Here is a 14,368-nt window from a genome sequence, read left to right as displayed (position 1 = left end):
GGGCTCTGCACATTCCTGCCTGATGGCCCCTGAAAGGCTCCATCGGCTGCACTCACACAAGCACCTGCTCACAGACAAGTTGGGAACGACCCCTGAGCCAGGTTTAAGTGGGGGACTATATCACTGTATCCCCCAGCATCTCCACAGTTCTTCATTACATTTTTTTAAACCTTTGAGGGAATTCTGTCTAATCAACAAAAAAATGACAGTGAATTGAAGACTCTGCATTCTAGCCAGCATTCACTCAGACACCCTAAAATAAATCACCAACACCCCCAACCTGCCAACACTGTGGGAACCAGCATATAATAAGATCCACAAAAAATAAGTTAGACATGAGGGACATTGTTCATTGTTGCTGTGTTAGTGAATCACAGCAAAATCAGGTCACGTTGCCCATGAGAGGAAGGCTACAGACAGGCTCACACTGAGCCTGCTGTGGTCAATAATTAACCATAGCAAAAAGCTATATAGTCAAAATTTTCTATACAGTCAATTTTATTTGTCTGTTCTCATTTCTCAGGAATCAACTTGTTTCTGTAAATGAAGTTACAAGACCAGAATAGTTAATCAAGAACAGAAAGTAGAAGTTTTCAGAAAACACAGGTGCTAACTTTACAAGCAATTTAAGACTTAAAGGCTAAAGTTTGACAAAATAACTGACCACGTAATGTTCTGCATGTGAAGGGATATGTCTGTAAATTTTAACACATTTTCATCTTTCACAAGCTGAGTTCTAGCTTACAGTACCTCACAAATGCTTTCCACCTTGAATATTACCACACTGTAGAAAAAATATATTTCTATTTTTGAAGACAGGGTTGTTTGTGCATGGACATTAACAAGTACAAAAAAATTCAGCAGATAATTTTATAATATTTTCTCTTAACTACAACAGAAAGTGCAACACTAGAAAGGCATGTCCTGCCTACTTAAAATGTCTTATACCTTTACAAAGCTAACTCTGACTGTACACATTACATCCTAGAACACACAAGTAAGTTTGAAAGTGTCCTGGCAGAAGTATGGAAAGCATGCTTACAACTTCTGTAAGCAAAAAGACACAATAGCAAACACCAGTGAAAAGTGATGATACCTGGAAACAAACAAATTCATGTCTGAATGTCTGAATCTTCTCTACTAGCTGAAAGCAGAATCCCATGACATTTGTTGATTTTGCAACTTTATTTGCATTTAAAGACTGGCTGCTAAGCTTCTCATCTGAAGAACCACCACAATCAATCAGGAGTTTCTAGCTCTGTTAGAATTAGTCTATGGGATCCAACGGATTTAAATTGCAGATTGATCCAGATTGACTTTTGTAGGAAGAGGTCCTGCTTCTTCATGTTCCTCAGTCTTGCATCTAACCACAACAAGTGCAGAGGGTGGGTATCTGTTGAGTTTCTGCTCATTCATGTATTCCAAATCTCCATAGATGCTCAGCTTCTGAAACATTTAAACAAGGTTCTTTAAGACAAAGACTCTCCATATTGTGAATAAAATGAATTTCATTATTCCAGGTTCTGATGGCTGCAGCTTTGCAACACAAGGCTTTCTGTAACATCTGAAATTCAGGGCTGGAACTAGACTTGCATCCAGAAGAAATGTATGAAATCTGCCAGGAGAAAGGCAGATATAGTGTTTGTGTAACAGCTCCTTTGGTGTGCAATCACTGAGTCAGGACTCTGGGCACTGGGAGAGTGCCTGTTCCCCTCCATGAGACTCTGCTCTCATACACATCACCAATAACTCTGCTGTCACTTTGTTCTCACTACTGATCCTCCTGCATTAAACCCATACTGGGTCCCCCCTACACCACCCAGCCCTTGGAATAGCTTCATTCCCAGGGAGATGAGAATCAGCCTCCATTTGTTCAGAGCACCCTGAAGGTTGTTGAGAGTACAGCACTACAAACCAAAAGACACCGTGTCTGAATAAGGCTCAGAGCTCCTGTGAGCCACAGGAATGAGCAAGAATGCTCAGCTATAAAACCATCATTTAAATAAACAAAATTGGTTTGTCATCCACAGCCACAAAACAAGAAAACCTTTCTCAACTGAACTTCCCCCAAATATTTCTTCATCTCTGGACAGCTGTAACATAAAAACAATGCAATAAATAAATTCCAAATACTGTAGTTCTGAAATGCAGTACCTCAGATGGAACATACTGCTCTACAGCTGTAGCTACAGTTGCACAACAAATCCAGAGCAGCACCAGCACTGACAGGACGAGCGTAGTGGTTAAAATCCAACTGGAATTTCTGAAATGACAAGAATGTTGACAGATTTCATAGACTGAATACAAGACAATGGACCTCTAAAAAGTCTGGCTCATTTCTGACTGCCTTTCCTGCCAATTCATTAGTCTCTGGCCCTTCCAGCTACACAGCCCGCTGCAGACTCCTGGGTACTCTGATGCCTGCTTGATATCACAAAATACTTGCAGGATTCTGTTATGGGGCCCTAAGAATCCTTCTGTTTACAGATTTAAAACCAGATTTTTCTGTTATGCATCTGCAGGACAACTCACTGATCCTTCATGTGGGAACTTTTAAGGAGAAAGTAAATAAGTTTTAATAAATACATACTGAGTATTTTCAGCCTGGAAACAAGACATACCAGTGTGCTACATAACAATCCCAAAACAGAGTGCTAAAACACATTCAGAGCTAATGAACAGGCAAAACACAGTATTGATTAAACAGTTCCCAGAACACACTCAAAAAACAGTGCAGGAAATTATCAATATGCTGTTCACTTGAAATGGAAATGAAAAAATCAAAGTTGGCAGGACAGCATGCAGAAAACACGGGGCCAGCACAGCAAAGCAGCACTAATGGTCAGATACAAAACTGTGATGCTGGGCATCCTGATCCTACAGACTTGGAGACCCTGAGACCTGCCAGCAGGGCTGCACACCTAGAGGAAAGGCCTTTACCCTCCCCAGGGGGCAGAGCCAGCCCAGGACATACGTACATGGACAGACACTTGAAGAAGCTGTCGCTGGCTCGCTCCTCGAAGAGCCCCCGGAAGGTCTGCGAGCTGCCCGGGCGTCCGTCTGCTGGGGCACAACAGCACAAACAGAGGGCAGGAGAGCAAGGGAAGGGCAAACCCACCCCCACACTCTGTCTGTACAGACAGCATACAGGGAAGCTTCAAAGCAGCCCCAGCTTGCGGGCTTCCATTTGAGCAGAGCTCGGTTTCTACTGCCCTTTGCCAGGTGTACGCAGGGCGCTCTGCACAGTAAATAATTATATCTTTCAGAAAATTTGCTTTCATATGCCACCTGCAACGCCATTTTTAAAATTTGCATGACAAGGAACATTTGCATTTACTCTTTCAAAGCACAAAAAACAACTTACAGGCTGTTTTACTCAGCGACAAGGCTCCTTTTGTATCTCCTCCAGTGTCCTGATCAAGCTGTGGAACATACTGCACTTCTGGCTTTGACTAAAACAAAATAAGGAGTTAGGAGATCCTGCTAGAAAGCTTTCACTGGTATTGATAATTTTGATAATATACATTTTCAGAACTACTACAGAAATTAACTTTAAGACATGAGCAATTCTTTTCAGTTTGAATTTTAAAATGGCCCTAAAGGCAGTAAAATACTAGGAAAAACTAAACACTTTTGATGGTGCTCTAGAGTTTTTTCTCTGGCTGGAAGAAGCAGAGTTGAAGACAGCAGCCAGGACACCTTAACCTCAATGAAAAAAGGAAGCACCTGGAATATGACAATTTTGCCATCATCTGCTTGAAGGTAGAAAGTCCATGAGGATGTTATGAAGCTCTGAGCTGAGTCCATCATGTCACTCCAGAATGATCTCACCAGTGTCAGAGGAAAGAGGAGATGAATTCGTGGCATCAGGGACATTAACTGCAAGCACAACATTAACATTTTTTCTATTTGTTTTCACATGAAAAGGACAGAAGTTAAGATTCTTACTCACCCCTCACCTCACGTCTAGATTTCAGTCCTTAGGAAGATTTATTTTCCATTTGAATAAATTTTAAAAAGAGAAGACACACACTGAACAGAAACAAGTAGGTGGTATTTGAAAAACATGTCACCTACTTACTTGCTCTTGCCTTAACTCAGCAAATGGCAACTGGTTCTGGCATCCAAGATGGCAAGCATATTGTTCATCAGATTGGGAGTATGCTTCAGTACAGGCTGCAAGGGAGAAGTTCCCCAAATGAGATGATAAATTCTGCATTTTAGTTAAGAAAACATTCTCAGTATAAGTTGGATCAGAAACAAAGCAGCAGTTGACAATCCCATTTTGCAGGGGGAGATATGGCAATCCCAGGGTAGCATTTGCTCTGAGGTCTAATGACAGAATCAGAGCTTCAACAGAGCAGGGAGTTGAAATCTGGCTGCAATCAGAGCAAATGATCACCAGTGTTACCCTGGCTGAGCTCAAGGATGCAAGCTCTCATTGATCCTCCCACCACCACTATAGCTTTCTTCTACATATCACATAAAACATCAGAGAACAGAGATGGAATCCTAAAGAGAAGAGAGGGACCATCAGTCCATTAAATCCCTTTGAGGTAACAGCAGAAGCCATGGTGTCACAGGAAAATCAAAGGAGCATTTCCTGCTAATATGGAAACTGCACCGAAAGTATTATGGAATAATTTCTTATGAAAAATGAAACTAACTCTTTGTTTTAGGGAGAGCTTCTATTAATTGCTCACTAGAGGTCATAAAGACCAAGAAATCTAAATTATTTGGAAAGAATAGGTTAGTTTATTCTGCCCATGGACAAATCAGGCAGATGATACACAGGCACAGCTCCCCTGCAGTATTCTGAAGCTTAGGTGGACAATGTTTCAGTAGCACCTGAACTAAAGAATCCAACCAGAAAGCAACACAGAGGGCAGGAGCTCTCCCAGTTTTCCAGAGGAACAAATGGACGATCATAAGGACTAAGAAGCTGGCAGGAAGCATGGCAGCAGCAGGTAAACATTTCAGTGCTCAGCTCATGGCACCTGAGCAGCCATTCCAGGCTACAACTGCCACCGAGTCAGTGTCTGCAGGAAGCACCAGAGACAGAACTGAGCAGAGCAGCCAAGATGGATCTGCCAAGCACAGAACACTCAGGGCACCCACCAGCAGATTACAGAACATAAGCCAGCAAAGACAACAGCCCCAGAAAGAAGAGTTAAACCAGAAATAAGCAACTGTTCCATTACCCTACATGTGCTCTATTGCTACATTACCCTGCTTTATGGCACTCTGTCGTGTGTGGTTTGACAACTGCACTGACAGGCTGTATCACAGCTACACAGTGTGACAGACTGGAGCATTAGCCCATTTCTGGAGTATTTACTGCACTTTTGTAACACATTAGCATCTCTGCATGCCAGGCTTTCTGCTTCCCTACCTGAGCTGGCCACAAGCTCTCTTGCTTTCAGGAGCTACTGAGAGGACAAAAGCCTCCCCTGAGTGCTGGCCTGGTGCTTCTTTGTATTGGTAGTAAAGGTGGAGAGTGCCTGCCTTTCCTTTCTGAGTAAAGCTGTGAATCAGCTTCCTCAATATTACTGGAACAAAGTTCTGCACAATTCCAAACCCACTATTAATTGGCTTGTATCACACACTATCCCTGGAGGGACATGGAGGTGTGGCACTTGGGGACATGGAGGGCTTGGCAGTGCTGGGGGAATGGTTGGACTTGATGACCTTAAAGGTCTTCTCCAACTGAAATGATTCTATATTTCATCTTCACTAACACTATTTCATCTTTGCTCTAACATAGATAGCCTGAGAGAATTAGTAACCAGGACTTAAAGGCCTATTCCAAGCAAAACATGTACCTCATTCCCAAGGGGTTAGCTGCAGGAAAAGCTTAGGATGTAGGCCAGATCACAAGTTACAAGGCACTGTGAGATCTGTGCTCTTGCTCCACTGAACAATTCACTTCCACATACAAATTTGTCAGGAATGGCAAATGGTACTGATTGTCACAGGGAATTATTAATAGAAAAGAGTTATTTGCCTGGATTTCCCCCCAGGCATTTTGTGTTTTCTATGACAAACTGTTTATAGTAAAATGCACTATTTCTAATTTATTTACAGACACTGATGATACTTGAGAAATTAATGAAAACAGCAACACTGAGGAGAAACTCACAAACAACAACCTTCCCGTAACACTTTTTCCATATATCCTGTACATAGACTTTAAGAAGCTGTTAAACAAACCCAAAACAATCGAAAGAATGCCACCAACTCAAGAGCACCCTTTCAGACACTGCAGCTGTGCTCTGCAGCGTGTGCTGAGCTGCAGGGGTGCTGCAGGGCTCACCAGAGTCACACTCCTGCTTGGTGCGGTTCAGGTCGGCGCCGTCGTCCACGAACTGGCAGATGGAGAAGAGGCGGCAGCCGCGCTGGCAGGCGTACAGCTCCTCCTCCTGGGGAGGCACAAGGACAGGCTTGCAAACCTCCAGGCCACAGCAAATTGTCACAAAACAAAACGTTTTTTTGATGTTTGGTTGGGTGTTTTTGTCCTCCTTCCCTCCACCAGAGGTACAGCCCAGCTCAGTGTGAAACAGGATGAGCTGCAACGAGCCAAGCAGCACTAACAACCCATGGATTTATCTGCAAACCTGGAGCAGGAAATGCTGTTTTGGAACTCCAGACCCACAACCCACGAGCAAAACGAATGCTGTGTTCGACATTAGGACAATGCTGTAAAATATTTATTGATGCTTAACCCTACGAAGAGTAGGAAATCTCCATTCTCAGAACTTAAATGGTAAAGCCCAGCAGGAAAGGACCCAAAGCCTCTAATTTTGACAGTGGAATACAATGTATCTAAATAGATTAATGATTCTAATCAGAGCTACAACAGAACTATCAGAAAGAGATTATTTTCTGATGTCCTACACAGCATCCTGGTTAACTACCTACTGCCAGCTCCACAAACACAAATGTTGATCTATTATACTGAACTGAAGGGCAAAAGTGCTTCCCCACTGCTAACTATTAAAATTAAGCAAATATAGAAATCCTACACCTTGTATTTCTTCTGTCCACAGCCCCAGGGGATGGAAGTGAATTAAAGCCTCTGTGACAGGAGTGTCCCACTGGCCACACCCTGCCACTGACCCGTGAATCAGAACTTCAAACCAGCAGCCACCCAAACTGCACAGGTGCAAAACAGGCTCTGAATTAATTAACAACAACCAAACACACCACACCTCTTGTACAACCTGTTGTAAATTACCTGGCCACAAGAGTAGAAAATTATTAATTTAAACTAAAACTCAAATCTAACACGGACAAGGTGGGTGGTGCTGGAGCAGAAAACGTTTTGTAATTTGATATTCAGATAAATGAGCTGTACCGGTATGTTTCCATCAGAGTCCCAATGAAGTTTGTCTTATTTTCCACTCACAACTAAAACAAATTTCTTTCAATTCCACCAGCAGTTTTGTGACAAACAGAACAAACAGTAAATGTAAAAGATGTGACTGTATTAGTGAACAGCTCCAACAACACATGACAGAACTCTTATTCAAAAAGTAAAGTAACAAAATTCAAAAGTGCAATACACCAAAACAAGCTGTGTAAATTTAATCATATTCCACACAACTCCCTGTTACTTTCCAGCTACAAAATCCACCTGAATTCCATGGGGAAGCAGACAAAGCCCTGTTACCTGATCCTGGCACTGCTCCACTTGCCTGCTGCCTTCCTATGAAATCCCAAATACGGGGTAAGAGTTCCACCTGCCACACACACAGCTGCAACTGACAATGAAGTTTATTGCCAACAAAGAACAAGGAAATATGGGATTTGTGATCTCGGATTTTCCAAATTTAAGCCTGTAGTTCAAAGGCATGCAAGCATGAACCAACAGCAAACCCTGGGGGGATGAAATTAAATTCCTCTCAGATACAATTCCAGTGTTTTATAATGAGATAAAAAGTTCCCATGAAGGCTCTGACGAGCTACTTGTTTGTCATCATTTATACTTCACCCTTCAGGCGCCCTGACTCAGGATCTCTGCCCTGCCACGAACACAGCACTGCCCAAAATATGGAGCAGCCCAAGCCAAATTACAGCTGCCTTTTTGGGAACGGGAAGAAAAAGAAAAGAGCAGCCAAACGCCCCAAACCCACAAAAGCCCCAGCACTGACAAAGCTGTACTTTGACAACAGCGCTTCGCTGTCAAGCGGCAGCCTACCCATCTATTTATATAACGAAGTATCTGTTTTAGAGAAGAGACGGAGCTGCAGAGGGAGAGGGGCAGAGGAAGGGCCATGCCAGCCCCGGGGAGGCGGAGGGGAGCGGCGCAGGTGCGGGGAAGGGCCCGCCCGTACCTTGGGGTAGGTGTGCAGGGGGTAGGTCAGCTGGCAGGCGCGGTGACATGATGCCGTGTTGCCCAGCACGGAGTCGAAGGCCTCGGAGGAGGCGGCGGGGAGCTGTCCTGAGGCGGCTCCCGCCTGGATCACCAGGAACAGCGGCAGGAGCAGGAGGAGGACGGCGAGGCCTCCCCGCCGCACCGCCATCTTCGCTCCTCCGCCCCGGCACCGGCCGTCAGCAGCCTCTCGCGAGGTGTGCCCGTCACGGAGCTTGCTGGGAGGTGTAGTCCGCGCCGCGGGGCATCCCCGCCCATTCCATAGAGCCTCGCCCCCGGCGGAAACTACTGTGCGGAAAGGGCGAGGCAGCGGCACCGTCTTCCGCGCGAGAGCTGCTGGGAAATGTAGTCCGCACGGCGGGGTACCCCCGGCCATCCCATAGGGCCTCGCCCCTGGAGGGAACTACCGGGCGGAAATGGCGGGGCCGCGTTGGTGGCTTCCGTGAGGGAAGGCGGCAGGGCGAACATGGATCGGTTCGTGGTGCGCTGCCCCCGCGGCCCACAGAGCCCCCGCCGGACCGCGCCCGGGCCCCGCGTCTGCCGGCAGGTCACCCTCGAATCCCTCAAGGCAGGTCACCGGTGGGAGCGAGCAGAGGCACGGCCCGGCCCGGCCTCCCGCGGCCCCGGCTGCGGCACGGTTGGGGCGGCGGGGGAGCGGCGGTGTGTGGGCAGCGATTCTGCACCGCAATCTGTGCAGCGCTGCGGTGGGACCCGAACAGGGAGGTGCTTGTACAGGTGCAGGGGGCTCTGCTGCCTTGGAAGGGATTCCGTGGGTTGTAACTCGGCGTGGTGCGGGGTCAGGCTGGGCACACGATTCGAGGACAGCCCGGTGACACCGCCAGCCTCAGTATTCCCAGCTGGCTCTCATCCCTTTCCAGCAAGGAAAACCCTTCCGTTCATTTCATGGATGTCGTGCGTGAGACCTGCACGAGAGCTGAACCCTTCTTGGTCACCTGATTGTGACACACAGCAGCAAAACATTTGCTGCACCAAAAAGTTCATCGAGTGTGGCAAAAATAAAAAAAAAATGGTGCATAAAGCACTGCAGTTGCCTGATCACTGGATAAGATGCTTCACACCCAAAATATGAGACTTGCACTGTTTGCAGTCTGCTCTGTCAAGGTCCTTGGCAAAACCTGTGAAAACACTGCAACCGTGCAGTATATTCAGGTTTGCATTCATGTTCCCTAATGCTCTGTTTCTCACCTTGCTGGCATTGTTTTATTTCTATAGTCAATCTGAGCTGGATTCTCAGGATAATCAGCCACCTCCCTCTTAATCCCTTTTCCTATTTAGAAACAATGGATTCCTTTAATTCAGAACACTTCTAAGAGTTTGCTGTTATGTGCCCAGAAGTTGGCAGACCGGGGTGAAAGCCTCTCATTTTGTTTGCTGGTTACTTCAGCCTTGATTGGCAGGAGTTTTCTAATTCCAAGCAAGTACCCATCGTATATTCTGTGCCATGATCAATAATTCATGTATTGATAACAGCCCCATTACCTGAGATGGAAGTGGTGTCCTTACTTATCATAACAATATTCCACTTTCATAAGGAGCTTTTCTCTTTCCCAGAGAGTTGTGGTTGTGGAAGACATCAAACGATGGAAGTCTATACTTGAGCTTCCTGGGCAACCAAAAGAGAACCTGATGGAAGCTTTGGAGGAGCTGAAGAAGAAAATACCTTCCAAAGAAGTGTTACTTTCCACTAAAATAGGTACATCTGGTCTATCTAAACAGTGACTATTAGGCTGTCTTGTGTCTGCTTGGCTTGTCAGTGCACTAGAGATGAGTCTGGAAGCTTTTTAAGAAATGAGGAAATTGCTGCCAATGAAATATTGTTGATATCAAGCCTGCAGTTTGCACAGCTTGTACTGAAAAAGTCAGCTGTCCTCTGATTCCTCCCAGGAAATACTGCATCCCCCCTTTTGTGGTCAGAATTTTGAAGAGCTCTCCGTGGTAACTCTGTGGTTTATTCCTTCTCCTGCTGTCAGTGCTCATTTATCTGATTTGGCTGAATCCCCTGAAGGTCTGAGAAAATCTCCTCAGAGTGGCCCAGAACTGCTTCCTGCATCCTCAGGCAGAGGAATCCCCAGCAGATGGGCAGCTCCACGCGAATGGCACAGCCCCATCCCTGCGTCTTCTCCACAGGACTCGGGGGAGGGATAACGGTGACCACATGGTCCCTGCCTTTCCCGAACAGGGAGAGCATCCCGGCCTTTGTTTGTCTTCGGAGCAGCCGGATCTCTGTTCACAGAGCCCTGGAAAATGAGCTGCAATCCGCCCCTTTCCCCGTCCTTCTGATCTGTCATTTCATTTGCCGCGTTCAGTTTATTCAGGCTTTTCCCGGGATTTTTCCCCAATGCCTGCCTGAATAGCGCCGGGCTGGCAGAGGCACTGAAGCCTAACAGTGACATCTCCTGGCCGACAGCGCTCCTGGCCAGGGAAAAACACCCCTCTGGAGGCAGGAAGGTCCCTTTTGTCTCCTCGCAGGGGAAAGCCTCTTCTGCACTGCACTGCCAAGCCCTCTGGGTGGGAAACATTCTGCTTGGAGTCATCGTGGTGTTCCCGTGTTTAAATGCTACCAGCCATCACCAGCGACATCTGCTTCCTTAATGGGGTTTCCAGCTAAAAACCAGCACTTTTTGTAGGCCAAGCTTAAAAACCTTCACCAAATCTAGGATCAGAGTAAACAACTAGCATAGCCTGTGTTAAATAAGTATCGCTCCATACCTGGGTGACTTGGGAAGGTGATTTTCCCAATTCCTTGCTAATTGCTCAAGCTCCATGCTTAAATCCTGGTCATTTTCTGTTTGTGTTAATGCTTTGGTTGTTTTGCTCAGACTGCCCGAGCTGAGAAGCTGTGTGGCTGCTTTAGCAGGATGATTTGACTGCTGCCAGCTGTACTTTTCCCAGCTGCCAGCCCCACAGGAGCTGTTCCCTTTCCCAGGTCACACGGTGAACAAGATGCGCAAACACCCCGACCCGGAGGTGTCCAGCCTGGCCAAGGACATCTTCAGGGAGTGGAAGAGCTTCATCAAGGAGCACTCCAACAGGCCCTCCATCGAGGTCAGGAGTGATCCCAGGACCGAGGCGTTCAGGAAGAACGCTCGGAAGCTGCTCAGTGAAGCCCTGGAATTGGAGGTACAGTTCAGAGCCACTTGTCTGTGGCTCCAAAATTCCCTTCTTGTGGGAACAAGTGAAATCTTTTCCAGCCAAGCTGGTCCTGCCTGCTGAGTTGGGACAAGACCAGGTGATCTGTTCCTATTTTTAGGGATTCACAGCACATCTCTATTTATGAGTAACTTCATTTGCAAGGTAGATAATGGTTTTTGGTTGTTAGCCAAGGGAACCTGCTAATTGTGAGTTTGTCATTTCCATAACCTGTCAACAGATTACTTGTGTGGCCACTGCAGTTGGGCTGTACAAGGAGGAAATTAATAGAAGATGAAGCTTTTTCTACTAAACAGTATGAAAGCAACAGTGGGCTTTTTGGGTGTTTCCTAATTAAATATTTGTAAATTTAAATCTATAGCAAAAATGGAGAGGCAAGGTTGACAGTATATAAAGTGGTGATAAATACCAGATCCCTCAGGTATGTTTAACTAAATGAACAAGGCTCTGCTGTAAGGCTTAATGACTAGTTTGCTTGGTCTATGAAATGCCATAATAATTATAATTTTCAATTTATTCATTAATTATCCTTTCAATGACAAGTCAAGTGATAAACATTCAAGAGTTTGAAAGTTGTGTGTTTGCTAGCTGTGAGAACAACCTCTCCAGCTTCCAGTCTGGGGCAGCACAGAAAGATGGTTTGCTGTAGGAATGCCTCAGAAAGGTAGAAGCTCACCTTTGGTGAGTCAAGATTAATTCTTAGAAAGCACAGCTGTGCATGGTAATTATAGTGGCAGTAAAGTCTAAATCTGTAGAACATAAAGATTTTGGTACCACCCTAAAACGAACAGAATTGGGTAAAGCAGAATTGCTTCTGAATGGGACTCACCTGAAAACACCCGCAGCCACCACATGTGCAAGCAGAGGTCACAGCAGTCGAATTGCTTATAAAGGCAGGGGAGCCACAGGTGCTGCACTGACACCTGAGAGGTGTCAAAAGAGAGAAGGGAAGGTGGGACTGAGTGGATCCAAGGGGGTTTTTAGTGATGGGTGGCAAAACTTGTGTGGTGAAGGACTTGCAGGAATACCACTCAGCTGGAATCTCCTGCATGCAATGCATGGAAGATTCCCCATCACACAAGGCAGAAGTGAAATTAAAAGCATTTCTTGAAGGGTGGGGGATTTCTTCCTAAACTGTGCTGAATTACAGGTTTTGGCACATGTTGAAGCAATAACTACATAATTAACATTTAGCAAATCCCTTTCTGCATTCTTAATTACACCTCCTTCTAGAGACAGAGATCCCACATTTCCCTTTATAGCAGTAGGCAGAGTTGCCAAGTGTTTGGCATGTCTTAGAGTTGCTGTTGGAATCAAGTTTAAAATAGTATCCAAGGTACCTTATATCAGCCAGATCAAAAGTGAGCTTTATGGAGACACTACAGCATAGCTCATAATTGCAGCGAGCTTGATACCTAAAGCTTGTCACAGATTAGTTTCCTGTTGTGATGGCAAAGTACTGCCACCCAGCTGGAGGTGGGGATGTGTTCCCTGCCACTGACCACACTGCCTTGTCCCTTAATTGCTAGGGTGGAATTAAATTGTTCTTCCTGTTACACTTGTGATGGGAAGCAGATTTCCTTGAATCTAGGCTGATTAATGAAGAAACACTGAAAGGCACCAAACTCCAATTTCAATCAGCTGGCCTCCTTATTAAATGTAAAGATCTAATTTTATACTTTGCTGTTTTCAGATTGATCACCCACTGGCTGAAAATATTGAGCACGAAGCTTTTCATCTCTGCTCGCGCCTCATTAGCGCTCCGTATCGCCGGGCCGTGCGAGCCCTTGTCTTCTCGTTAAAGCACAGACCTGAGACCCAAGCAGCAGTCAAGGATGGCACACTCCCTGTCCCTGCCTTTGTGCAGAGCCATAAAAAGTGAGGAGTTGCGCTTGATCCCGAGGGAGAACTTGCTGTGCCTGCATCTCCGTGGAACTGGGAGCCCTGGCTGGGTGACTCCCTGGCACCGCTCCACAAACAGGGCTGCTGAGGGAAGAACCAGTGATGGAATGGGTGCTGTAACTCTGACTTGCTGGAAATCCATGTGGGCTTGTTGCAAGGAAAGTTTCTTCTACTCCTCTGTGTATTTTCCATCCTTGCTGACTCACCGGTTTCTCTCTTGTGCCCGTTTGTTGTAGCGCAGTTTAGCTTGATCCCTGGTGTAGATCTTCAGGTGTATTCAGCTGAATAACCCCTTTAAAGGAGCAGCTCTGTGCTCTGCTGGCTGGAAATACTGGTAATTATGGGTAATTGGTCCATGGGAGGGCATTCCTGGGGGATAATTGCAAACTCTGGTTAGCCCTAAATCAACCACGTCTGCTGCAGCTGGGCCCAGCCTGTGGCAAGAGCTGTTTTGCCAAGGTGATTTCCCTTTGCTGCATTCCAGAGCTGGATGTAAAATGGATTTCAGTGATTTCCATCCTCTCAGTCATTCTGTGATTTGGGGCATTTTCTAAAGCCCCAAGGTAAAGGTGCTGTTTAATGCCTCTGCTGTTCAAGGAGCAGCCGTTCAGCCTTCCAAACCTCACTCATGGTGTAAACATGGTGCTTGTTTTTACTGTAATGTGAAAAAAAACTTGTCATGAATTATCTAAATAAAACTAAATACTCCTTTTAAAGGCTTTTTCTTCTCTAAAAAGAACATGGTTCAGAATGATTGCGTGAACAAATCTAAGCAACAAACTATTGTTGAAATTCTTTCTACTTACTGAAAATTGGAATTCTTGCCTCTATATTTGCTCTGATTTCTTTTGTGCCACAAGTTGTCTTGTTCTCTATAAGCTGTTTCTAAGGCTATTCCAGGCATGGTGTTCATATCTTCACCTA

General features: G+C 45.7%; 2 protein-coding genes across 3 annotated transcripts; one reads left to right on the top strand and one right to left on the bottom strand.

Moving 5' to 3' along the window:
- Positions 1-480: 480 nt before the first annotated feature.
- Positions 481-8,562, bottom strand: TMEM59 (transmembrane protein 59). 2 transcript variants are annotated; one of them, XM_066555814.1, is made up of 8 exons: positions 8,334-8,562; positions 6,314-6,419; positions 4,082-4,176; positions 3,727-3,879; positions 3,365-3,452; positions 2,979-3,063; positions 2,155-2,263; positions 481-1,446 (listed from the first exon to the last, which is right to left on the bottom strand). In XM_066555814.1, exons 1-8 carry the CDS (start codon positions 8,520-8,522, stop codon positions 1,291-1,293), a joined length of 981 nt encoding a protein of 326 aa, XP_066411911.1. In that variant the 5' UTR covers positions 8,523-8,562; the 3' UTR covers positions 481-1,290. The 2 variants fall into 2 exon arrangements, with proteins under 2 accessions (XP_066411911.1, XP_066411913.1); XM_066555816.1 differs by having other exon boundaries at positions 2,979-3,060.
- A 228-nt stretch (positions 8,563-8,790) lies between these two features.
- TCEANC2 (transcription elongation factor A N-terminal and central domain containing 2) lies at positions 8,791-14,160 on the top strand. Its single transcript, XM_066555759.1, has 4 exons — positions 8,791-8,939; positions 9,944-10,085; positions 11,319-11,512; positions 13,236-14,160. Exons 1-4 carry the CDS (start codon positions 8,838-8,840, stop codon positions 13,422-13,424), a joined length of 627 nt encoding a protein of 208 aa, XP_066411856.1. The 5' UTR covers positions 8,791-8,837; the 3' UTR covers positions 13,425-14,160.
- Positions 14,161-14,368: the final 208 nt, after the last annotated feature.

This window comes from Molothrus aeneus, chromosome 9 (assembly GCF_037042795.1).
Source record: "Molothrus aeneus isolate 106 chromosome 9, BPBGC_Maene_1.0, whole genome shotgun sequence".
Taxonomy (NCBI): domain Eukaryota; kingdom Metazoa; phylum Chordata; class Aves; order Passeriformes; family Icteridae; genus Molothrus; species Molothrus aeneus.
Note: the sequence above shows the minus strand (reverse complement) of the source record. Positions and strands in the feature narration are given on the sequence as shown.